General features: G+C 35.7%; 1 protein-coding gene across 1 annotated transcript in view; it reads right to left on the bottom strand.

Annotated features, from left to right (window-relative positions):
* Positions 1–9968: 9968 nt before the first annotated feature.
* The window catches only part of CPA3 (carboxypeptidase A3), a 28618-nt gene continuing 13922 nt past the window's right edge, over positions 9969–24664 (bottom strand). Inside the window, exons 7-11 of the mRNA XM_027584263.1 lie at positions 24285–24395; positions 23283–23373; positions 22079–22281; positions 20169–20253; positions 9969–10526 (exon numbers count right to left, since the gene is read on the bottom strand). Of these exons, the coding sequence (XP_027440064.1) occupies positions 10339–10526; positions 20169–20253; positions 22079–22281; positions 23283–23373; positions 24285–24395 (678 nt within the window). The 3' untranslated portion in view covers positions 9969–10338. The remainder of the gene's footprint in view (positions 10527–20168; positions 20254–22078; positions 22282–23282; positions 23374–24284; positions 24396–24664) is intronic.

The raw sequence follows: 24664 nt of genomic DNA, 5'->3' as shown, positions 1-24664 counted from the left end.
CCAGAAGCGTATTTGGTTTAGATTAAGATAAAATAATACAAGATATTCAACCCCCATAAAGTTCATAAAAAATAGGTAAACAGGAATATACTGGACATGGAAGAATCATGAGGCTGCCCTGGTCTAAGGTCTGAGGAAAGGTGACTCATCTAGAAGACTTGCTTTCTCATCTCAGAGTCTGCTTTTTGTAGATTAAATGAAGTGGACAGATTAAGATGAGGCTTAGTGGCAGAATATTTATATAATTTTAGTAGAGGATGGGATTTTGTGGAAGGGGCTAGGGAAAATCTGATTTTATTACTTTTTTCTTCTTGACCCTTTTCTTTCTAGTCTTCTGCCAAAACAACCAGACAGGTGTTCCTTACCTTTCTTCATTTCTCTGCCTTTGTAAAAAATTAGTTGGAGTGGACACAAGTGAACTTTGTCAAGTGGCAACATCAAGGGATGCCTGAACATAAGAAAGTCCTCATATTATCCCATTACCCTGTCTAAGCTTTTTATGTGACAGCCGGAGAACCATATCAGCTGGAATCCTTCCTTTAGTCTTCATGAAACAAATGCTCTTAGCTCCAAAAATACTTCTACAAATACTTCTCACAGAATTTGCTCAGCTCAGTTTTACTATTAAGAAAGCTACTGCTTATTGCCAAAGAAATACTTAACAGTGGTTTCCAAACCAGAGTTTCCTTAGTTGGATGTAGCCCTAGGGAGCCTGGGCCTCAGGGGAAGTCACATTTTTTTTTTTTTTCGTTCTAAAAATGGACTTGGATATGACATTTAACATAAAAACTGAAAACATTTAAAAATTCAATACATTGATATAAAATATAAATATAAATAATATAAAATAAATCAATGCTAGTTATCTTAAAATCTGTAGAATCAACAAAATTTTAAGGTAGGGACCCTTTATTATACTTACTTATTTATGTATATATTGTAAAACTGCATTTTAATGTGTAATGGATTTGAAATGTGTAAGTGTATTCAAATGCTTGATTTTGCTACTTACATTTTTATAGAAGATAAGAATTGAAATGGAAATATCCCAATTTCATCTGTTTGATTTGCCTAGAATTTTATTTATTTATTTATTTATTAAAATTTTATTTTATTATGTTATGTTAGTCACCATACATTACATCATTAGTTTTTGATGTAGTGTTCCATGATTCATTGTTTGCGTATAACACCCAGTGCTCCATTCAATACATGCCCTCCTTAATACCCATCACCGGGCTAACCCATCCCCCCACCCCCCTGATTTGCCTACAATTTTAATTGAAGATAAAACCCATGAGTAAATTACTTTTGCAAATAAACTGCACAGTTCAATAAAGATCACTAAAATTATTGAAAAAAATCTCAATCATTGAAAAATAGAAGGAAAATTTAGAATTATTCTTTATCAGTTCCTCAAAGTGTGCTTCTGGACCAGCAATATCAGCATTACTTGAGAACTTGCTAAAAATGAAAATTGTTCTCTTCTACTCCAGACCTATTGTTTCAGAAACTCTGGTGGAGGGGCTCAGCAGTCTATACTTTAATCTTCCTTAGGCGATTCCTGTGCACGTTCAAGTGTGAGACTCTCTGGTCCAGACCATCCAGAAGAGTGTCCAATGGGTCATTAGGATGATATACCTTTAGCAAAGTTGGAGAATTAGAACCTAAATTGATGACTCAGAAATTAGATAACCTCTTTTTCTCTTTGCCTTTGGGACAAATGATGACCATTGGACAGTGTGGTGTAATGAAAAGAATTTGAATTTTGAAGTGTGAAGATCTGGTTTCAGTTTGCAACTTTATATATGCAAATCACTTAAGTACTTTGAGCCATGGTTTCTAATATATAAAATGGGGATAATGATAGCCTCAGTCTCATAGAGTTGCTGTGATCGAATGCAGACATGCTTGTGAGGGCAATTTTTAAATTATCCAGTGCTGTACAAATGTTACTTTTCATATGATCATTACTGCCAGTATGATTGCAGTTCTCAAAACTTACCCTTCTCACCTCCCCTGTCTTTGCCCCGTTAAAATTTAATTGCCTCTTGAAATTTAAGTTTTGCAAAGCAGAGATTTAAAAAAAAAGAAATTGGAGACTTTTTAAACAAGAAAAAAAACAGAGTTCTTGCAATTTCTTTTATATATGAAATGATACATATGGATTTTTTTCCCTTTGTTTCATGAATAGTCTTTTAAGCCTTTAATCCACAATGTAAAGTGAATCAATAGCACACTTCAGTGATACCAGAGCAATAATAATGCATTTGGAACATTAAGTGTCAAATTTCCCTCACATATTTCAAAAACTGTTTTACATTTTTTTCTGGTTTAACCTCTCTTGACACCAGTGAACTTAAGGCTTGTAATTGAAGGATAAGTGAGCAAAAAAGCAGTTCAAGTGATAATATATCAATTTCAATTCCTATTTTCTGGACGGAGACCTTTTATGCTAAGTTCATGTGAGAATAAATGTTTATGACAAAATTATAACCCTCAGATCGATGTTACTCAGGCAGGCTGAGATCTGTCCTGATATAATGGATTTTGTGACAATGAAATGCAAGAGAGTCTCCCAAAAGCTTTGCCTAAGGAATTTCTGACAGTAGGCTATATGCTACCAAAATTTTCAAGATGCTATTATGACTCATTTCTACTCATTACAGAAAAATGGCTTGGTATTTTAATCATGAAAATACAGTTGTGTCGAAGAGGAGAAAGAAGTGTAAAGATGTAATCTCTGAAGTATTGCCATGTATTCATATTAACTGCACCATTTAGTAAATGTTGTTGCTTTTATGGCGGTTTTTATTTTTTTATTTTTAAAAAAGATTTATTTATTTAAGAGAGAGAGAGAAAGAGAAGGAATGAACAGAGGAAGGGGCAGAAGAAGAGGGAGAGAGTGTTTTAAGCATACTCCGTGCAGATTGTGGAGCCCAACGCGGGGCTCAATCTCATGACCATGAGATCATGACCTGAGTCATAACCAAGAGTGGGATGCTTAATCAACTGCACCACCCAGGTCCCCTTGTTGTGGTTTTTAATTTGGAAGGTTGCATATATTTGTTACGCCTAATTTGATTTCTAGTCATAATTTTCTGCATGTCGCTATTTGAATGAAAAGAGGTGTCTTCTGTAATTAGAGGTAATCTGAACTTCATATAATTTCCTGTAAGTTCTTTCCTCCCTAAGCGTTACTGCTTCTTCTCCCATTTCAGTGGATTCATTTTTTTTCAGGGAGAATATGTAAAGATGCCTCAAAATATTGTAACACTGCAGTTGAAAATATCACAGCATCTATAAGGGCTGCATAGTTTTTTCTTTTTTCCCCCCTCAGTTTTATTCAGTTATAATAACATAAACATTGTGTAAGCTTAAGGCGTACACCCTGCTGATTTGATACATGTATATATTATATAGAGTTAGTTAACACCTCTATCACCTCACCTAATTACCTTTTTTTTTTTTGGTGGTGAGAACATTTAAGATTTACTCTCTCAGCAACTTTCAAGTATATGATACAGTGTTATTAACTATTGTCATCATGTTCTATATTAGATCCCCAGAATTTATTCATCTTTCAGCTGGAGGTTTGTACCTTTTGACCAACATCTCCGCATTTCCCCCACCCTGCGCCTGGCAGCAGCTATTCTGCTGTTTCTCTGAGTTTGGCTTTTTTAGATCCACATGTAAGTAATATCGTACAGTGTTTGTCTTTCTCTGTCTGACTTATTTCACTTAGCATAATGCCCTCAAGGATCACCTGGGTTGTCACAAATAGCGATTGCCTTCTTTTTCAAGGCTGAATGACATCCCAATGTATATGTATGTATGTATGTGAATATCATTGCAATGATGTTCGTATGTTACACACATATATACACATACATATATACATATATGTTACACACATATATACACACATGTATATTATACACACACCCACATTATATGTATCTCACATCTTCTTTATCTGTTCATCCATAGATGGACACTTAGGTTGTGTCCATGTCTTAGCTATTGTGAATAATGCTGCAGTGTACATGGGACTACAGATACCTCTTTGAGATCTTGATTTCATTTCCCTTGGATATATACCAAGAAGTGGGATTACTGGATTATATGGTAGCTCTATTTTTATTTTTTTGAGGCCTCTATACTATTCCCCATAGTGGCTGCACCAATTTCCATGAGTAGTACCCAAGGATTCCCTTTTTTCCCATATCCTTGCCAACCCTTGTTATCTTTTGTCTTTTTGATAGTAGACATTGTAATAGGTGTGAAGTAATATGTCACTGTGATTTCAGTTTGCATTTCCCTGATGATTGGTGATACTGAGCATCTTTTCATTTAGTAGTTGGCCATTTGTATGTCTTTGGAAAATGTCTATTCAGTTTCTCAGTCTAATTGGATTGCTTTTTTTTTTTTTGCTATTGAATGTAGGAGTTCCTTATATATTTGGTTATTAACCCCTTATCAAATAGGTGGTTTGTTAATATTTCCTCCCATTCTATAGGTTGTCTTTTCATTTTGTTGATTATTCCTTTTCCTTTACCTACAGAAGTTTTCTAGTTTGATGTAGTCCCACTTATTTATTTTGCTTTTGTTGCTGTGCTTTTGATGTCATATCCAAAAAATCATCGCCAAGACCAGTGTCAAGGAGCCTTTACCTTATGTTTTCTTCCAGGAGTTTTATGGTTGCAGGTCTTATGTTTAAGTTTTTAATCCATTTTGAGTTAAATCGTTTCCGTTTGCATGGAATAACTGTGTCCATTCCTTCACTTTGAACCTGTGTGTGTCCTTAAAGCTGAGATGAGTCCCTTATAGGCAGCATATGGTTAATTTTGTTCTTGTTTTTTGTTTTTGTCCATTCTGTGCCTTTGGATTGGAGACTTTACTTCATTTACATTTAGAGTAATTATTGATAGGTAAGTATTTACCAATGCCATCTTATTGTTTTTTTGGCTGTATTATAGTTTCCTTGTTCCTTTCTTCCTCTCTTGCTGTTTTCCTTTGCAAATTCATGATTTTCCATAGTGGTGTGCCTTGGTTCTTTCTCTTTATCTTTCATGTATACTGAAGGATTTTGCTTTGTGGTTACCAGGAAGATTACATAAATTATCTTGTAACAGTCTCTTTTACAGTGATAACAATGTAACTTCAATAGCATACAAAAACTCTACTTCCTTTCTCCCAATCTTATATGTTTTTGATGTCACAGTTTGCCTTTTTTTATATTGTATATTCATTAACAAATAACTGTAGCTGTAGTTATTTTTAATACTTTTGTCTTTAATCTTTTTTTATTTTTTAAAAATTTTTTAAAAAGATTTTATTCATTTATTTGACAGAGAGAGACACAGCGAGAGAGGGAGCACAAACAGGGGGAGTGGGAGAGGGAGAAGCAGGCTTCCCGCTGAGCAAGGAGCCCGATGCGGGACTCGATCCCAGGACCCTGGGATCATGACCTGAGTGAGCTGAAGGCAGACGCTTAACAACTGAGCCATCCAGGTGCCCCTTTAACCTTTTTTTAAAAACCAGAGTTAAGTGGTTAATATAACACCATATTAGAGTATTATGAATTTGATTACTTACTTTTAACAGTGTGTTGTATATTTTTTTATGTTTTCATATTACTGATAGAGTCCTTTCATGTCACCTTCAAGAATCCTTTCAGCATTTCTTATAAGGCAGATCTAGTGGTGATGAACTCCCTCAGCTTTTGTTTTTCTGGGGAAATTTTTATCTCTTCTTCATTTCTGAAGGAAAACTTAATTGGATAAAGTTGGTTGACAGTTTTTTCTTCCAGCACTTTGAATATATCATCCTATTCTCTCCTGGCCTATAAGTTTTCTGTAGATAAATCTGCTGATAGACTTAAGGGGATTCCCTTATAAATGATAAGCTTCTTTCCTCTTGCTACTTTTCAGATTCTATGTTTGTCTTTGATTTTTGCCAGTTTTATTATAATGTGTCTTGGAGAAGATCTTTAGAGTTGAATTTATTTGGGGACCTCTGAGCTGACCATGAACTTGGATGGGTAAATCTCTCCCCAGATTTGGGATGTTCTGAGGCATTATTTCTTTAACTAAACTTTCTACCTCTTTCTCCCTTTCCTCTTCTGCGACTCCAGTAATTTGCAAATTGCTTCTCTTGATGGTATCCCATAATTCACATTGGCTTTCTTCACTCTTTTCATTCATTAAAAAATCTTTTTCCTCTGCCTAGATAATTTCAAAGTTCTTGTCTTTTATTTTATGGATTTTTCCTTCTGCTTGATCCATTCTGTTGATGCTCTCTATTGCATTTTTCATTTCATTTATTGTTTTCTTCAGCTCCAGAATTTCTGTTAGGTTCTGTTTTTATGATTTCTATCTCTTTGTTAAACTTCTCATTTTGTTCATGTAGTATTTTCCTGTTTTTTTTTTTTTAATTTTTTATTGTTATGTTAATCACCATATATTACATCATTAGTTTTTGGTGTTCCTGTTTTTTTTTTTGAGGGGAGGAATTATCTTTCTGCATTTTCTAATAGCTCATTGAGCTTCCTTAAAATAGCTATTTTGAATTATCTAGTAAATTGCTGGTCTCCATGTCTTTGGGGTCAGCTACTGGAAAATTGTTGTTACCCTTTGGTAATGTCATGTTTGTTTGAGTTGTCATGTTCCTTGAAGTCTTATGTTTCTGTCTTCACATCTGAAGTAGCAATCACTTCCTCCAGTCTCTATTGACTGACTTTGAGGAAGAAATACCTTCTTTCAGTCCTGCTGGAGATTCTGAGGTTTTCAGACCTTCTGTGGATATGCTTGTTCCACATTTCTTGCTCCCTCTTGTGGCAGAATTCTTAAGCTTGAATGCCTTGTCTTGATCTTGCAATGCACCAGGCTGGGTGCTGTTAGCCTCCCTTTGACTTTTCCAAGGGCAGAGCTAAATGTTCAAGATTGTGGTTGCTCCTTGGCCAGCAGATTCAGGCCAACTTTTGGCACATGTTCACTGTCTGTGTGCCAAAGCTTGTTCTCACTGCTTTTGGGAGAACTCACGGGGAGCCGGCCATGGGGTGTGGGTCTTTGTGTGTGATGAGCATTTAGCACTGTGGTGCTTGTGGCTAGATGGGAGATATGCGGGTGAGGTGTCTCAATGACTCATCAGTGGGCCTTATGATGGAGTTCCTGATAGGGTTAGTAGCATCCATGTCCCTTAGATATGTTCCAAACCCTGGCTGCTATCCTCCCAACTGCTGATTGCTTTCCAGTCATGCAGCTCATGACTCAGTACTCTGGAGGCAAGAGATAAATGGGCCTCTTTGGCAGCATCCCCCACAGCTGTGGAAGCCAGGTGCTCATACACAATCCCTCCCTTTCCTCTGTGGGAAAGAATTACAGGCCAAGAGAGCCCTGTTGGGTTGAGCTGTGCCACCTTGCAGGAGAGGTGATGTGGGCAAAGTAAAATTGTTCCTCTTACCCTCTCCAGTGTGTCCAGACTCAAATATTTTTGCTCCAGTAGTGTTCTGGAACTTCTCCACTAGACTCCTGGACTTCCCCATTACAAATAAATTGGCAAGCTTTAATAATTTTGTTAAATTTTAAGATATTTAATTTTCTTGGTTTTGGTAATTAGAAATGTAATAGATATTTTGTATATTTTTTTTTCTGAGTATTGCTAAGCAAACAGAAAAAAATCCATAGTAACAAACAACAACAAAAAGAAGCAAATTACTACACAAACTCTGACTTCCCTGAGTTCGAGTTAATACTTACTTTGATGTATGCAAATATTTTTTCAAATTATGTTGGATTATGTTTTCTATTGTTCTTAAACATTTGAGGATCAGTGACCCTTAGACTGTAAAAATTTGTTGAAAGCTTTGCATACAGGAAAATGTACATATGCACAGGCGCATGTCACTTTGCTTCCCATCGTAGCAGAGCCTTGGGGAAGAACCAAGCTTGAGAGCAGCAGTTGTGCCATTGATTTTGTGCCACCCAACGCCTACCTCAATTAGAAACCACCTGACCCAGTTCTCTTTAAGATAAGTGTGCTTTATCCCAAATACAAACAAAATGGAAATTAGTGGCTTACCTTGGTGAGCATTTATTATTTCAGATACTAACAAAAATCTAGAAGATAAGCAGGTCAGGCCAAGGGTGATTGTGTCTTACTGGATATCTGTTGGTGGTAGATTCAGGATTCTAACCCAAATTCCTTCTGATTTCTAGTCCTGTAATTTTATATAACACATTACTCTCCAAGGATTTCCACCCAGGACACATCTGGAACTGCTGTGCTAATTGTCATGAGCATAGGCTTCTACTATCATATTTTTTTGCTTCAGTTCTTGAGAGCATTTTATGGTTCAAGATGATTGCTTAGCATCGGTTATCACAATCCTATTTCAGTCTGAAAGAAAGAGGGATGGAGAAGAAGGACCAAAGTGTATATGCTACAGGTCTTTGAAGTTAGCTGCCTAGACTTTGCCACATGATGTTTGTTCTTCCAACTCACTGGCCAGAACAGTTCAAGAAGAGCCACCTCGTTTTGAAAGGGAAGTTTTGAATTTGAGACTTTGAGTGGCCATGTGCCAGTTCAGAATTAGGAGACTTATTACTAGGGAAGAAGGAAGAATAGATTTTAGAGGACAACTGGAAGTTTCTAAAGTCAGGCAGAGTTTCTGAACCCCATTGTTTCTTATAGATGCTCAAATAAATGAGTGTTTCAACTAAGATTGCTTACTGCTACTGCTTTGTATTATTTGTATCTTGGGAAACCAACATCAGTTTAATACTACCACGTTTCATTGCAGATTTTTGGAACCAATACATATTCTTTTTTAGAAAAACTCCCATTTACCTTTTCTATATTAATGGTAAAAGATTCATTTATAGTACTGAGAGAACCATGTGGTGGAATCAAGAAGGGTTCTCTGTCCATGATCTTTTCCCATGTCCAGGAAAGCCCAACTTTTTTTTTTTTTTAATAAGAGGCAATGTAATCTCATAACCACTGTTTTGCCTTTTACTTTCTTGACTCTCTCACCTTTCCCCCCTGTACCTCTAAAGCAATTTTGTTAGTTTATATTGGTTTCCTCTAGACAATTTTGCATGGGAAACTTTTACCTACCTCATAACTATCAGAAATACTCATCACCTTGTAGATTTGATGGCATTCTTTCTTTTATGGACCCCTAAAGGATTAATGAGGAATGTCCCAGATTATTGGTTTTCCTGGTTTCTCAGGATCTTTGAGGATCTTCAAAAATTTTGTCCAGTGTTATGAGAAGTCAGTTTATAGGAAGTCAAGGAACTCTTTACTTGTCCCTCAAATTCTGGTCAGGCATCTGTGTTCTGGATTTCTAGAATGTAGGAACTGCTGTAGTCACATGATGAGGCATTGAAAAATCATGATGCTGGGGGCAGGGTGAGGGGAGATATTTTGTAACTCTATCTTAAGCAATAGGATTATAAGCAGTATAAAAGTTTAAGTTACTCCGATTGTCCTTGGTCAACATGACTTTCTCTCTTACACTTGTACTACATTTCCAGACTTTTCCCCCCATCTATTATAAGGGCAGGGCTCACATCTGACCAGACTGTCTTGGCTGTGTCAGTAACTACCAAGAGATGTTTTGGCAGGTAGTTTCCTTGGGTTATGGCAGGTTAAATTAAACTATTTCGAATTTAGTGTACGTTATGTTGATGAGAACTGGATTGATTGTTTGAAGCACTGAGATTCATCTCTGTATGAACCACTTTATTTCCTGCTAGGACATCCTTTTGCTATTGTGAAGATATAAACAATGTCTACTTCTATTAAAAAGAAATATATATGCAGGCAAATATGTTTTTGAATTGAAGATATTATTTCTTATTAACCAACTGCATGAGACACAATAATCCTTGATTATTAATGCTAATAGAGAAATGTAGAGAGTATAGTTTATAAAAAAACAGAAGATGCATTTTGGAATACAATTTATTTTATTATATTATTACATGAAATGCTGAAGCCACATGGAAAATCTGATTCTGGAGAAGGTTCTCATTTCTTTTCTGTGACCCACTGTGTATCATGTTTCAGAATACTCAAAATATACTTTTTCTGGGTTCGAACTTTATTTGGAGCAAAGAAAGATAGTTGAAAGCTTTCACTTAGAGCTATTTGTTAAGGTGCTATTAAGAGTAAATAAAAGCAAAAAGAATTAACATAGGACTTAAGTGAGCAAGAGAGGGACCTCTTCAGGTAATGTGGAAGTTATATCTTGGGATAATTGAAGATTGACTTTCTGGTAAAAGGCACAAAGAAGGATAAATTGGCTTATTCCAAACTGAGGCCACTTCTTTAGGAAGTATGCTTGAGGATATACTTCGCAATAAACTTAACAGCTAGCAAGGTCTCTTTACAGGTTGGCTTTATCAGAGATTCTGGAAGGAGAAAACCAAATTTGCCTTTATCTCGGAGTTCAAAGGCAAATGTGTGTTTGATGCCCAGGTTGTAAGCCCAGTCTAAAGAAGAACCTGACATTGGGTCTGTAAAACACAAGCAATAAATATTTAATTAGAAACAAATGCTAATGTTTTTCTTGAAATGGAAATTCACTGGTGTAAAATTAGCAGTAAAAAATAATTATGTGTACAATTAATTGCAGTAATTAATGGCAGTAGTGGTCTACATAGTATAGAGTGTAGAGTACAACATAATCATGGTTTTGGGATCCACCACATATTTTAAATATGTGCTGCATTTCCAAAATCACATTTTGCTTGGGTCAGTACTCTAAATTGATTTTGTTTCCTGGGCACACAGTGTTGCAGATGGAGGTGGTTTGGGCAAGTGCAAGGAGCTGTGGAAACCAACTGAGGAGGGGCCTCTGGTCACTGAAAACTCAACAAAAAAATCATGCATACAAGCTAGGTAAAAGTACGTTCTTTCTAATAGTTCAGGTCTCTTTCTATTCACATTGCTTGGATAAACGATTTTTATAGTTAAAAGACCATGAAAGCTTAAATAAGTTATTTTAAGGATGTATTTAGACCCTTAATCCAACTTTTCAATGTCAATTTTTATGAGATTTTACTAAGAATGTTATTTGAAAATCTAAACAGACATCTATAAATTATGTACATACAAGGTTTATACAAGTACATATATATATATATATATACTATAAATGCATTTATGTATATTTTGCTTTGCATAATAAGAAACCTACTTTCTTGTATCTAGAATCATTTATGTTCCTAGGACAGGTAATGAGTTTAACTAATATTAATGTTTTAGGTTTGAATGATGAAAACTCAAAGCTGTGTTGAAGAAAGAGGGAAGAAATATTTTGGTAGAAAGAGTGTTGGCTTTTAAACTATTCAACAAACTATAGAAATGAACCCTGAAAGTATAGTCTACAAATATTTATTAAAGCTTTAATATGCACAGTGCACTTCACTTGGCACTGTGGAGGGTGGCTGTGCAGGGTACAAAGATAAAGATGATATTGGTGTCTTTGGGAACTTACTGTTTAGGGGAGAGAATTCAAAGACACAAATCAATAGAGACAGGGCAGAATATGTAAGTACCATAAGAAAGGTACAATCTTTTATGAAGATTTAAAAAAACATTATGTATGTCTGGTGAGGATGATGACATTTCATGCTCAGTGCCCACTAAATACCACCTTCATGATGTAGAGCCTAGAAAGGTATTTTTCCAGATGGACATGGAGGAAGGGCATTCTGGTCAGTGAGCTACAAAGATGGAAAAGCATGGAGGCCTTTTTAGGGACCAGTGAGATCCAGCTGGACTGGAACAAATGGAGCAGTGAGAGTTTGTGGGCAAAGCTCAGAAAACCTGATAAATCAGGACAGGTATTTTGTTTGGGAGGCAATAATAGTTATTTTAGTGTTGCACTTAGGACAGTTAACCTGGACTGGAATGAGTAGAGACCAGTGAGGAGGTATTGTGAAATGAAAGCCTGAACTTGTGTAGGGTCACCACACTAGGAATAGCACTGAGGGCTTTATGTCAGAAACATTGGAATGGAAGAGTCACAAAATCTGATAAAAATGATTGAGATTTCAGTCTGGGTGGCTGAAAACAATCCACACATTATTAACAGAAATAGGAACTCAGAGAGGATAGTGATGGTGAAGAGAAAGGATAAAGGAGGGAAGACAAAAGGATGTTTAGCATCAGCCACATTTAGGAAGGAGCTTGTGAAAATGTATTTTGAAGGTATTGGCAGAAATATTATAGGTGAAATTGGCTTGCGCACATTCAGGATCATTATATTTTCTTGGTGGATTGATCCTTTTGTCTTTATTAATGTCCCTCTTTGTTTCTAGCAAATTTCTTTGGTCTGAAATTTACTTTATCTGATATTTAATATGACCACTTCTCCTTTGATTAACATTTGCATGGTATATATCTCTTTCAGGCCTTTCCATTTCAACCTGTCTTATATTTAAAATGAGTTTATTGCAGGCAGTGTATTATTCAATTGTATTTTTTTAAATCCACTCTGCCAATCTGTCTTTATTTAATATCTTTAGGTAAATTATTGATATGACTTAAATCTGCCATCTTATTGTTTGATTTTTATTTGTTCCATCTGTTTTTCATTCTTCTATTTCTCTTTTATTTACTTTTTCTAGTTAAATGAACATTTTAAGGATTCCATTTTGATGTATTGATTTATCTTCATTTTGTTTTATTTTTTTAAAAGATTTTATTTATTTACTTGACAGAGAGAGAGCACAAGCAGGGGGAGCTGCAGAGGGAGAGGGAGAAGCAGGCTCCCCATTGAGCAGGGAGCTGGACATGGGGCTCGATCCCAGGACCCTGGGATCATGACTTGAGCCAAAGGCAGATGCTGAACCGACTGAGCCACCCAGGTGCCCCAGTTTTGATGTATTTATAATAACATTTTTGAGTCTATCACTTTGTGTAGTTTTCTTAGTGGTTGCTCCAGATATTACAATATAAATATATAATTTACCGTCACCTGCTGATATCAGTGTTTTACCATGTCAAGTGACATATAGAAATCTTACTTGCATTTAGGTTCTTTTTATCTTCCTACTTCTTAAATATAATTGTCTTGAGTACTTCTGTACGTGCACTGAGGATCACATCAAATGGAGTTATATTTTGTGACTCCACCATCTTGAAGAGATAGTTGTTCATTCACTCACTCATTCATTCATTCATTCATTACCTAATCCATTGTTCTTGCTTCCTTTCTACAGTTTTAAGGCTTCTCCTGTTATATTTCTTTCTTATTTGGAGAGCCTCCTTTAGCCATTTTTAAAGGGTAGATCTTTGGGTGATGAATTCTCTTAAAGTTTTCCATTGTCTGAGAAGGTCTTCATTTCTTCTTCACTTCTGAAGGATTTTTTGCTGAATATAGAATTTAGGGTTGATAGTTCTTTTCTTTTAGCACTTGAAAAATATTCTCATTTCCTTTTGGTTTTCCATGGTTTCAATGAGAAATCTGTCCTTTGAATTGTTTTTCCCCTCTAGATTGTTTCTCTCCGGTTGCTTTCAAGAGTTTTTTCTTTGTCTTTAGTTTTCAGAATTTTAATTATGAGGTGCTCGATGTGAATTTCTTTGAGTTTATCCTGTTCGGCATTCACTTAGCTCTTTGGTATGTTGGTTTATGTTTTTAGGAAATTTTATAAATTTCAGTCTTTATTTTTTCATATATTTTTTTCCATTCTCACTCTCCTTCTCCTCTTCTGGGACTTTGATGATATGAATGTTGGATCTTTTGTCACTACACCTCAGGTCCCTGGAGCTTTGCTTATCTTTTTTTTTTTAATTTGTTTTCTCTCTTCAGATTGACTGAATTCTTATTCTGTCTTTCAGTTAATTGATTCTTCTCTCCATCATATTCATTCTGCTACTGAGCCCTTCCAGTGAGTTTTTAAGAATTCAAGTTATTGTATTTTCTATTTCTGTGATTTCCATTCTGTTCCTTTTATATCTTGCATTTTTTTGGTGAAATTTTATGTGTTTTCATTTGTTTCAAGGCTATCTAATTACTTGTTGAAGCATTTTTTATGACGGTGACTTCAAAATTCTTATCAGTTAATTCCAACATGTAAATCGTCTCGGTGTTGGCATCTTTTGATTGTCTTTTCTCATTCATGCTGTGATTTTCCTCATTTTTGCTGTGACAAGTGATTTTTCCTTTTATCCTGGACATTTTGTCCATTATGTTAAATTTTAAATCTTAACTGAAATCTACTTTAGCAGTCATTCATCCTGTTTAGATTTAGCATGCAGGCCCTGATCTTCTTTTGTGACTTATGGTTCCAGTGACAATATGGTTTTCAAAATCTTTGCATGGTTATTTTGGTCTGGTTGGTTCCCCTAGTGCGGCTGGTTTCCCATTGTTGCTGCAGGTAACTACTACGTGGGTGGAAAGTGATCCCCTTATCTTGGCCACCTGGTGCCCCTAGGTGGTGAATGAGGACTCTAGCCTGCATGATAGAGAGTGCTTCCCTGATGAGGAAGAAGCAGAAAGAGGAGGGAACTGAAGAGAGAACTCTGTGTGGTATGTGTGTAGTGTACCTTTGTTTTTTGAAAATGTCTACTTTTAGAGGCAGTCAGCAGAGACAGAGTAGAAAAGAAGGAGGAGGAGGCAATCCAAGAGTTCATTGTTAAGGAAGGCCAAGGAATGTCAAGAAGAAGGGACATCAACAGGGTCCAGTGTTGTAGGGAGTTTGTGGAGCCTGTGAGTTGAGGTAAGTGTTTTGGCTTTAGTGATCAAGAAAGCTGTCATTTTTAGTTAGAGTTGGGTTTAAGTTCATTAGAAAAAGGCACATAAAGTAAGAGTTTGGTAGCAATAGAGGTAGGGTAAGTAGGAATTATGTCTTATATGATGATTTAGAGTGTACTAGGCATTTTAATAAACTTGGCCAATTTCTAGCTGTACTAGCTCCCCATTTGCAGTTAAGTAAACTATTGTGATTTAAAAGAGTTAAAGAGTGTGGCTATTTCACTTTGACAAATTTGCTTTATGTGAAATTTCTCATTAAGATTAATAGTGGCTATTGAGAATATATAAAATTTGTGGTTCTTCATAATTGTGTGATGTTATTGAGTGTAATATATTTTCTTTTTTTTTAAAGATTTTATTTATTTATTTGACAGAGAGACAGCGAGAGAGGGGACACAAGCAGGGGGAGGGGGAGAGGGAGAAGCAGGCTTCCCGCTGAGCAAGGAGCCCGATGCGGGACTCGATCCCAGGACCCCAGGATCATGACCTGAGCTGAAGGCAGATGCTTAACCATCTGAGCCACCCAGGTGCCCCTACATTTTCTTTTTTGATACCACTTTTTGTATCTTCAAAACCTTAACTTTGCAAACAAAAACTATATAAGGCATAAAATAAATGCAACACTGAAAGCTTTTTACTTGTAAGAATACATGTTTATAGATCTTAATATTTTGAACATGATACTTAGCCTTCTATTTATCTACATCTAAACCTACTAAAATATGTGTATATATTTATAAAATATAACCACTTGCTAAATACCAGGCACCCTTTTAAGTGCTTCATGTATGTTAACTCATTTCATAAATTCCTATCACGACCTTAGGATTTAAGCACTAACTGCTGTTTCACAGAAGAGGAAATTTAGGCCCAGAGGGATTGAACAGTTTGCTCAAAGACAGTAGCTAGTACATGGTTGAGTCAGGAATCAAACCCAAGCTGCATGTCTTTAGAGTTTGTGCTATTAACCATTGTACTATACTACCTACTGTATGTCAATGTATAGTCCTCCCAGTAAAAAGTCTTGAGTTCTAAAAGATAATTTTTTGTTGTTGACAACATTTTCTTAAAATATTGTCATTAAAAAAAATTCTACGCCTTTCAAGGCACATTAGGTGCAAGGAACTTACTGTAATACAATCAAAACAAGTCAAAATAAAACTGAACCAAACTGGGAATTCAGTTTCAGCCCACAGGAATCTACATAACATAATGTTGGTGGCTTAACGTGTGTTTTTCGAAAAAAGCATTATTGACATGCATTAAACATAACGATCGGCACTTTTATGTCAATACTAAGTGAACGTTTTATTTGAAGCAAGAGCTAAGCTAGAGGTGTGTGGGCATAAATTGAAATATTTTCTCTGCATTTTTGTTGTGCCTTAATATAATCTCAGCTTGAATGTTTTAGTAGATAGAGATTGGGTGTTGTGAGCTACAAATGTGAGGTCTTGAATTTGTTTTTCAAAATGCAGAAGTGGTACAGAGTGTGGAAAAGAGTACCGGGTTGAGATACAGGAGCAGATCTAGCAATTTGGTGTGTGGGGAAGACAAAAAGAAAGGCACTTTGAAAGTAACTTTTCCTCCCCTTCATTTTTCCCTTCCTGCTATCTTTTTTTTTTTAACATATAATGTATTATTTGTTTCAGAGGGGGAATTTGGAGGGGGAGATGAACCATGAGAGACGATGGACTCTGAGGAACATACTGAGGGTTCTAGAGGGGAGGGAGGTGGGGGGATGGGTTAGCCTGGTGATGGGTATTAAAGAGGGCACGTACTGCATGGAGCACTGGGTGTTATACGCAAACAATGAATCATGGAACACTACATCAAAAACTAATGATGTAATGTATGGCGATTAACATAACATAATAAAAAAAAGAAAGTAACTTTTTAATTTATGATGTGACTCACAGAGGCATGATATTAATGATGCGAGCTATCTGTTCCTATCAATTCAGTGAACTGTTCTTACTAACTAGATACTATATTCAGTTATTTCTAAGATGATAAGGATTGGATAGGTCATCAATATACAAATGTAAACATTTCACAATCTTTTACATCAGTTTCTGTGCCATCTAAATATTGCTGCTTTGTGACAAAGTAGTTGGCATACCATTTGACTCTGGTCTGGAACGCTGATCTTTGTTCCTGTTTTTCTCCAAATTGATAAAATCTTTCTGTATCTTATTTTTGTAGTCTATAAATGAGGGATTGAGCTTAGACCAGCGGTTCTCAAACCTAGTTTCATCTTTGAATCACTTTGGGTACTTTAAAAAAATGCAAGTGACTGACCTCCACCACAAACTAATGAAATCAGAATTTCTGTGGGTGGGGCCTACTCATCCACATATTTTAAAAGCTCAGATGATTCTGATGGGAAGTCAGGCTTGAGAACCATGAATTAGATCATCTCCTAGATTTCCTCCTGGTTTCAAATTTTATGATTTTTATTTATTTGCTATATTTGCTTCTTAGGTTCAAATTGCAAACTTGTTTTTTCTGGAGGCCAGAGCTCTCTCCATAATTTGGGTTTAAAAATATTCCCTCAGCCCTTTCTTTGGTCTCCATCAAATCAAAGGGAGAAAACCACTAGCAAATGCTATAGATGCTTTCCCTGCATCCTGGGACTTGTTAAGTGACAACCAGGGTGTTGGAATGACTAAACTTTAATTGTGGGGTGCCCTTACTTTCTGTTCTTACCAAGTCAGCAACACTTTGTTACCCCCTGCTTCTCATGAATGTTTGATTAATTCAATCAGATGTTTTATTAAAGCAGTCACTCCTAAAAATTTTAAACATCTATCAAGCTGCTGCAGCCCTGTCTGGAAGAGGCAATTCTTTCTAAATCTGCATTTCTTTAAAAAAAATCTTTTAATATAATTAAAAAAATTTAAGATACTACTACAGAGTTGTACAGAAGAGTAATTCCTCTTCACCCTATCCTCCCATTTTGAAAGTGATACATGATGGCTTCCAGCCATGGTATTTTTGGCTATCTCTTTCTCCCAGTTAGAATGTAACTTCTTGAGAGCAGTTATTATGTCTTAATTCTTCTAACCTACCTCTCAAAGCTCCAAAGTTCTGGGCTATGATGGAGGCATTCCATAAATTCTTGCTCATTAAATTGACTGTGATACAGTGCCAGGCATAGCTTTAGTGTGCTCATAATTTGCATATATATGTAAATACACATTGCATATATATGTGTGGAAAGTATCAGAACAATAATCCTTTGATGTTCTAGTTGCTATTTGCAAAGTGTGTTCCTCTTTGGAACCCTTTGTTCTTTGCTGCCAAAAATATCTAGCTTGTCTGGTCCTGCAATTTCTCAATATCCACTAAGTAGGCTGCCATTTTAAACTGCTGTTCTAGTCTGTCCTCTCATTCTTTGCTCACTTTTGGTCCACTTACATAGTTGAGTATATCATCTTTTTAGAAAGCTCATTTTCATCCACTTGTGTGTGTAATGAATCTCTAGCATGGCTATGTTGCAGCAAGTGATCTGTTTGGATACACGTGATTGATTGTGTCACTATACTTTCTCTTCAGCCTTTTAACAAAGACTGGTTGATAGGTGATTGCTGATGAATGTTCTCTGGGAATGGGACTTGTCTGGTTTTTTGGTCATTTTTCTAATTCCATCAAAGGAACTTCCAATAAGTTGGCTCTGGAAGTTGTATGTGATGATTTTGGCATTTTTGAATTCCATAGTGATTAGCAATTATTGAGGCTATAGACTTTAGTTCCAAGTTTATACTTTTAGCTTGGTTTGAGGAAGTAGTTTATAAGATGTGGCCAGGTAGAATTATTGCAAGGAATCCGTGGATTCACACATACATATTTCTTTTTTTCAATCCACAAATTTAAAAAGCATAATGGAAATAAGTATATGTGTTTGGTGGTGGTGGGTTGTTCATGAAAAGTTTAAAGGTTAGGGGCACCTGGGTGGCTCAGTCAGTTAAGTGTCTGCCTTTGGCCCAGGTCATGATCCTAGAGTCCTGGGATTGAGCCCCACGTCAGGCTCCCTACTCAGCAGGGAGTCTGCTTCTCCCCCTGCCCCTCCCCCCACTCGTGTTCTCTCTCTCTCTCTCTATCTCAAATAAATAAATAAAATCTTTGAACAAATGGTTAAAAATATTGGATGTCATGGCTCTAGAGAGTGATGCAGGCTAAGTCAAGTCTAGTCTTGTGTTTTCAATCCATATTCACTGTTTTTGGATCAATCAGGGTGCTATTTTAATTGAGCAAGTTTATGGGAATTAATTCTGCTGTTGTTCCATGCCCTGCACTGGGCTATATATTTTGTGGTCTGAGAAGAGATCTGAGGTGTAATCCATGCTTTTGTTAGAAGTTAAAGTTTTGTAAGCAGTTCATTGGGAATTTTCCATTCTTCAATTCTAAGAATTGAAGCTGGGAAATGATTTGGAGAAAAGGCAATTTTTAGTGAAGTATTTCTAAACCAACATCAGTGGGATCTTGCTATAAGGGAAAAAATGATTTTACTTCCCAAGGTCTGAATTAATGGTCTTTGGTGAAAAATCAAACTGAATTTCTTTTCATTGCTTAAAAATAGAAAAACCTGGTTATTTTAGCTACAGAAACCAAATGGGAAAGCATTATGTACAGTGTCAAGATCATGGGTTTTGGTTTTGTTGAACTAAGTCCCAGGTTAGCCAGTTACAAGTACAGCCTACCTCATAGGATGTTGTGACGATTAATTGAGATTGTGAAATCAAGGGCCAAGCATAGTGCCTTACTTGTCAGAAATCTGTCAGTAATTAAAAAAAATGCACAAAGACAAAGAAAGTCTAAAAATAGTGAAGAGTAAGAAGTGGTATTTAGACACTAAAACAAAAGCAACAGAACTAGAACCTTTACATCCTCTTTCTTAATCTGCCATACACATTTTAGTTTAACACAACAGGAAGGGGCTGGTGAGAAGGACATGAAACTGGTTTTACATGATCTAAGTGGCTGAAACTTTTGGCCTGCCCATTTTCCTACCAGGAGCTAGGGAAAACTGTCCAATTCAACACCACCACCACCAACAAAAACTGTTGAGTTTGCTCCAACTAATTCTTGTTAGTTCCTGTGAGGATAAATGTGGGTGGGGAACAGGAAGGTGGATGAATTAAACCAAAACTTCATCTTGATTTAACAATTTCTACTGGCCTTGTAACCTTGTATAATTTGTTTCTAGAAAAATCTTATCCCCCGAAACGGCAAATGTATCCCCTAGATTCACATGTAATTCAGAATCATCCATTAAAACTGAAGTTTAAGTTAGCAATTCTACGTGTCCTAATCCTAATTTACAAATCCTGAAATTTTTTAATATTTATAAAAAGAATTAGGGAAAATAACACAGTAAATACTAGGAAAAACTTACAGATTGTTGATGCTATTGGGCCATAGATGTAGTGGGTTTCATATCGAGTTGCTAGAACATCGGTGCCGATCTTTGCAACTTTGGCCTGGAAAAAAAGGGAAATTAGAGTTGGAATGATAGGAAACTGTGTAAATGTTATTAATTTGTTGGGAATCAAAAAAAGGAAATTTTACTGGTCATTTGGCAATTGAAGATCAAAATAAAATCAATGGTTAAATGAGAAATTTATTTTTGGTAAGTTATATTGTCATTGTGAAGAATTCTAAATGTGAAATCAGTTATAAATAGTGATGCCATATCTCATTTTGGATTCTATTCTTTCTTTTCTCTCTCTTCTTTCTTCCTCCCTCATTGTTCTCCCTATACCACCCACTTCCCTGCTTTCTTCCTTTTGTCCTTCCTTCTAAAAAACATATTCTTTCTACTTCCTTTCATATACTTTTTGGCTGCAGATACTTGTCTCTTCCAAAATCAGTTTCTCCCATGTTCCTGCTTCCTTTGTTTTATGGGCACCACATTGCCAAAGAATTTTCTCCATGTTGGATTTTAGCATGCTGAGGGAAGAAATGTGGTTGACTCTTATTTAAAATAGTTGTTAAATTAGAGTTTCTCTTCCAGGGTGAATGCATTTCATGACCTTTAATACACATTAGTGTTTCATGCTATGAGAATGATTACTGGAATGAATTTTAATGGAATATAGTCACTAACATATTTGTACCCTCAATGAAGATTTTTAGTTTGTATGTGTAATGTATATAACAAAAAGATAAGTTTTTTCTTAATTAATTTAGTTGCTGTGTAAGAACTCTTTACTCACAATGGTTTGTTGTGTGTATTTGTATTTTTAATCCATAATACCATTTTCCTAAGGGCAGACTGAAATTGCATTGCTGTAGCTTTTCTTGAACTAATCAAACTCATGGGTTCAGAGTCTTAACTATATTGGCTAAATATATGACTATGGGCCACATATTGCTTGTATATTTTCTTTGTTGTATATATACAGATGGCTTTAATGACTGGTTCAAATCTCTGCTGCAACTGAAATTAAATGCTGTCATGCTGAATACAATGGATGGAAATCAAAATGACAATTGTGACTTCTTTTTAAAAAATTATTTTTAAAAATAAGAGGCAGCATTGGAACCATAGCTTTTACTGAATGTGTTGTATTTATCAGTCCCGCATGGGATCTGGCACACTGAACTTTATCTGCTTTATTTCTTTTCTTTTATAACAATTAAAAATATCCCTTTTTAATGGATATTCACACTGCAGGTTCTTGTGATGCACTGGAACCCATGTGCAGAGGTTTTGTTTGTTTGTTTTAATCCAACATGATCAAATTAGGTTTCATACAAAGGAAAAGGATGCATAGTGGATCTTAGTTCTTGAAAGACAGTGTGTTCTCAGTGAGGAAGCTTCATAAACATTCGTCGTGTTCTTTCTTTGGATAGTAACAGAATTAATATTATTTCCAAATTGATTAGGAGGATAAAAATACAGTGGATCTTCTTAAATATGGTGTTTTAGGGACAGAAATAGATATCTTTGCTGTTCTATTAGACTTTTGCTGCATGTGGTTTTACAGGTATGTGTATGGTAAATGTTTATATAACAATCTGTGTAGTAATGGAATTCTAGTCTGGATGGCCTAGATATTGTTCCCTACTGGCTTTATCTTAGAATCACATTGAAAGATTTTATCTCTTTTTGTCACATGAAAAATTAATCTAGGAATTATGACTTTTAACTCTAAGATAAACTTTAAGGTAAACTTTATTAGTTCTTTCCTTTGGTATTAAAATGTGAAATTCTTTCAACATCATGCAGCTGTTCATAAAGAACAGTTGTTCGTGAAAGTCAATGGCCAGTCAGTGCATAACTGCAGGTTTTTTTCTACATACCAAGTTCTCATGGTTCCGTGGCAGTTTTGATGTATATCCATAGGGAAACAATAGCATCTGGGAATAGGAGTGGAAGGTGATATAGGCCTTGATTGATTTCAGGTGGCTTCTAATGAAGTCAGTGACAGCTTTGGTCTCTTTCTCGGACTCTGGTTCTGGGCCCTGATAGATATCCGCACATGGATTCTTGGTGTTTGGAAAAGCTGCAATGGACATGGTTAGGTGAGATCATAGTCTGCTCCCCATCAGAAAAGCTCCTGCCTCTTCTGACATGGACTCACAAAATGTTTTAAACATTTTCATCTCCCAGGTTTATAGGACTGCCTCAATGTCTCTGGTGTCAAAGTCATTGCAGACCAACTTTGTACACACAACTCAGAATGTGACAGACCCAAGCCCACTAGAATATTCTTAGCTTTGTTTATTTTGCCTCTGTTTCCCAGGATTACAGGAATAATACACCAGAAGCAGCCCAGGGCCTGGAGCCAGATAGACCCCAGTTCTAGTTCAGCTCCACTCCAACTTGTTGGGGACTGGTGTGAATTACCTTTTTTGAGTTTGAGTTTCTTCAACCCATTTCATCAGGCAGCTCTCACTTAGGGTTAGCTGATATTATCATAATTACTATGGTAGAATAAAATTAAAAGCTGAGGTGGTATTTTCAACCAAATTAAATAAAGAAAAAATTTATGAATTGGGATAGTGGTAATTTCTCCTTGAATGTATGTAATGATGAAGTCAAATTTGTGGAGCAACTACAGTGTCATCCGATGTAGCAGGCCTCTGCTTATCATTGCATTTCTGTTAAACCTTTTCACTTTCTTTGCCCCAGCTATTTCTTTTCACTAATCTGAAGAACTATCTGTATGCTGGTTTTAACCACTGGTATTTCTCAGCTTTTATCAGACAGGAAGAGGAGGGACCTGAGACCTCTCTTCAGATAATCCAAATTTTTGTGCATCTGGATTATGCCTGAGTTTTAGCAAGCTAGATATATTAAGTAAGAGATGGTTTGATAAACAACCCCCCACTTCCTCCCATATAACAAAACATTCATAATATTTCTAAAGTAGGGATGATTATCTTTTATTTTTTAGATTAGAAAATTAACACTCAGGAGATACATATTTTTACTGAAATAAGTCAGTGGTTTAATCTGAACACTTTTATAGCTATTTTCCTGGAGATCAAGTGTACTACTCACAGTTCCACGAGACGTTAAAATTCCTGTTGAGGTCAGTGCCGATGCATTTGGAGTTTTGGTTTTTGGAACGATTTTTTCTCCACATGCGGTTCTGCAGGATTGAACGATGGAAGTGTTTACACCAGATCAGTTTGCATTTTTCAATTTGATCATTTCAGACCCTCTCTGCAGGTGTCTACGGCTTTATTTGAAATCTACCTAGTTAACCTGAGGCTCCTTTTTATAAAGAAAAATATATTGTTTTCCTATAACTTGTAATATTTTCAGAAACATTGTTTTTTACATTAATATTCTAAGGCCTTGATAAAATAATTTAGTAAGCTTTAAAAACTGTTGATTAGTTCTCGGTACTAGAAAATGATCAATAATGTTCTGAAATTACCTATAATTTAAATTACAACTTCATTACATCCTTCATCATTTATAGATTTCAGATATAAAACAGGCCAAATTGTGACTGTTGGAGCATAATTTTCAGAAAAGAACTGAATGTGATAGTATCTGTCTGAAAGTTCAGTATTAATCTTATTTAGCAACAATGGGTCAATAATGCATCCAGTTAAGGACAGATAGACAGGTAACTGTCACTCTTTATTTATTTTTTGATACATTTATTCCACATCAAATTCTATTACAGATAGACTGGAATATAGTGCATTTTGCTTTGACATCAGTGTTCAGAATGTCTTTAATTGACTTTTATTTTTAGGTAGGAGGTGCTTTTGCCATACCATATAACATACATTTCTTTTATAATTATTGCTCTATTTCATTTTTTTCATTACTAGCTTCAGCAGAAATTTCATATTATTTCAGGGACACCTATGCAACCAGGAAATCATGCTTGCCTTAGTTTGAAATTGAGATTCTTAAAATTACATTTTTCTAAATTAGAATTAATTGGTTACTCAAACCTTAAACTTAATGTTTAACAATCAATGTGCATTGAAGTCAGTAAATATTATATTGTCCAAGTGCAAACAAGAGACTATGGTCTCTTACCTGTGTCCATGACCAAATATATCCATCAACATTGAATACAGGAAGAACATAAAAATTCATTCGGTCCAGGAGTTTGGTCATAATTTTATTTTTTCCATAAGTTTTGGCTGCCTGTAGGAGTAGGAAAAAATTAGGCTATTGATGTAAAGTTCATCACCATGTGGCAAGCTGTGGCTGTAATAGTAATTACTACTCCTTTGGTCATTTGCCCAAGGTCACATGATATCAAACATATTTCCCCTAAATAGCATAAAAATAAGTGACCCATATAAAAGTCACTTATTCAGACTAGTGAAATTAATTGAATGGGCCATTCTTTAAAGGATCATTTAATTGTCAAGACTGTAGCATTCCACATATAGCATGCAAGATATGTTTTA

This window comes from Zalophus californianus, chromosome 1 (assembly GCF_009762305.2).
Source record: "Zalophus californianus isolate mZalCal1 chromosome 1, mZalCal1.pri.v2, whole genome shotgun sequence".
Lineage (NCBI taxonomy): Eukaryota > Metazoa > Chordata > Mammalia > Carnivora > Otariidae > Zalophus > Zalophus californianus.
This window is presented reverse-complemented; position numbering and strand designations above follow the sequence as displayed.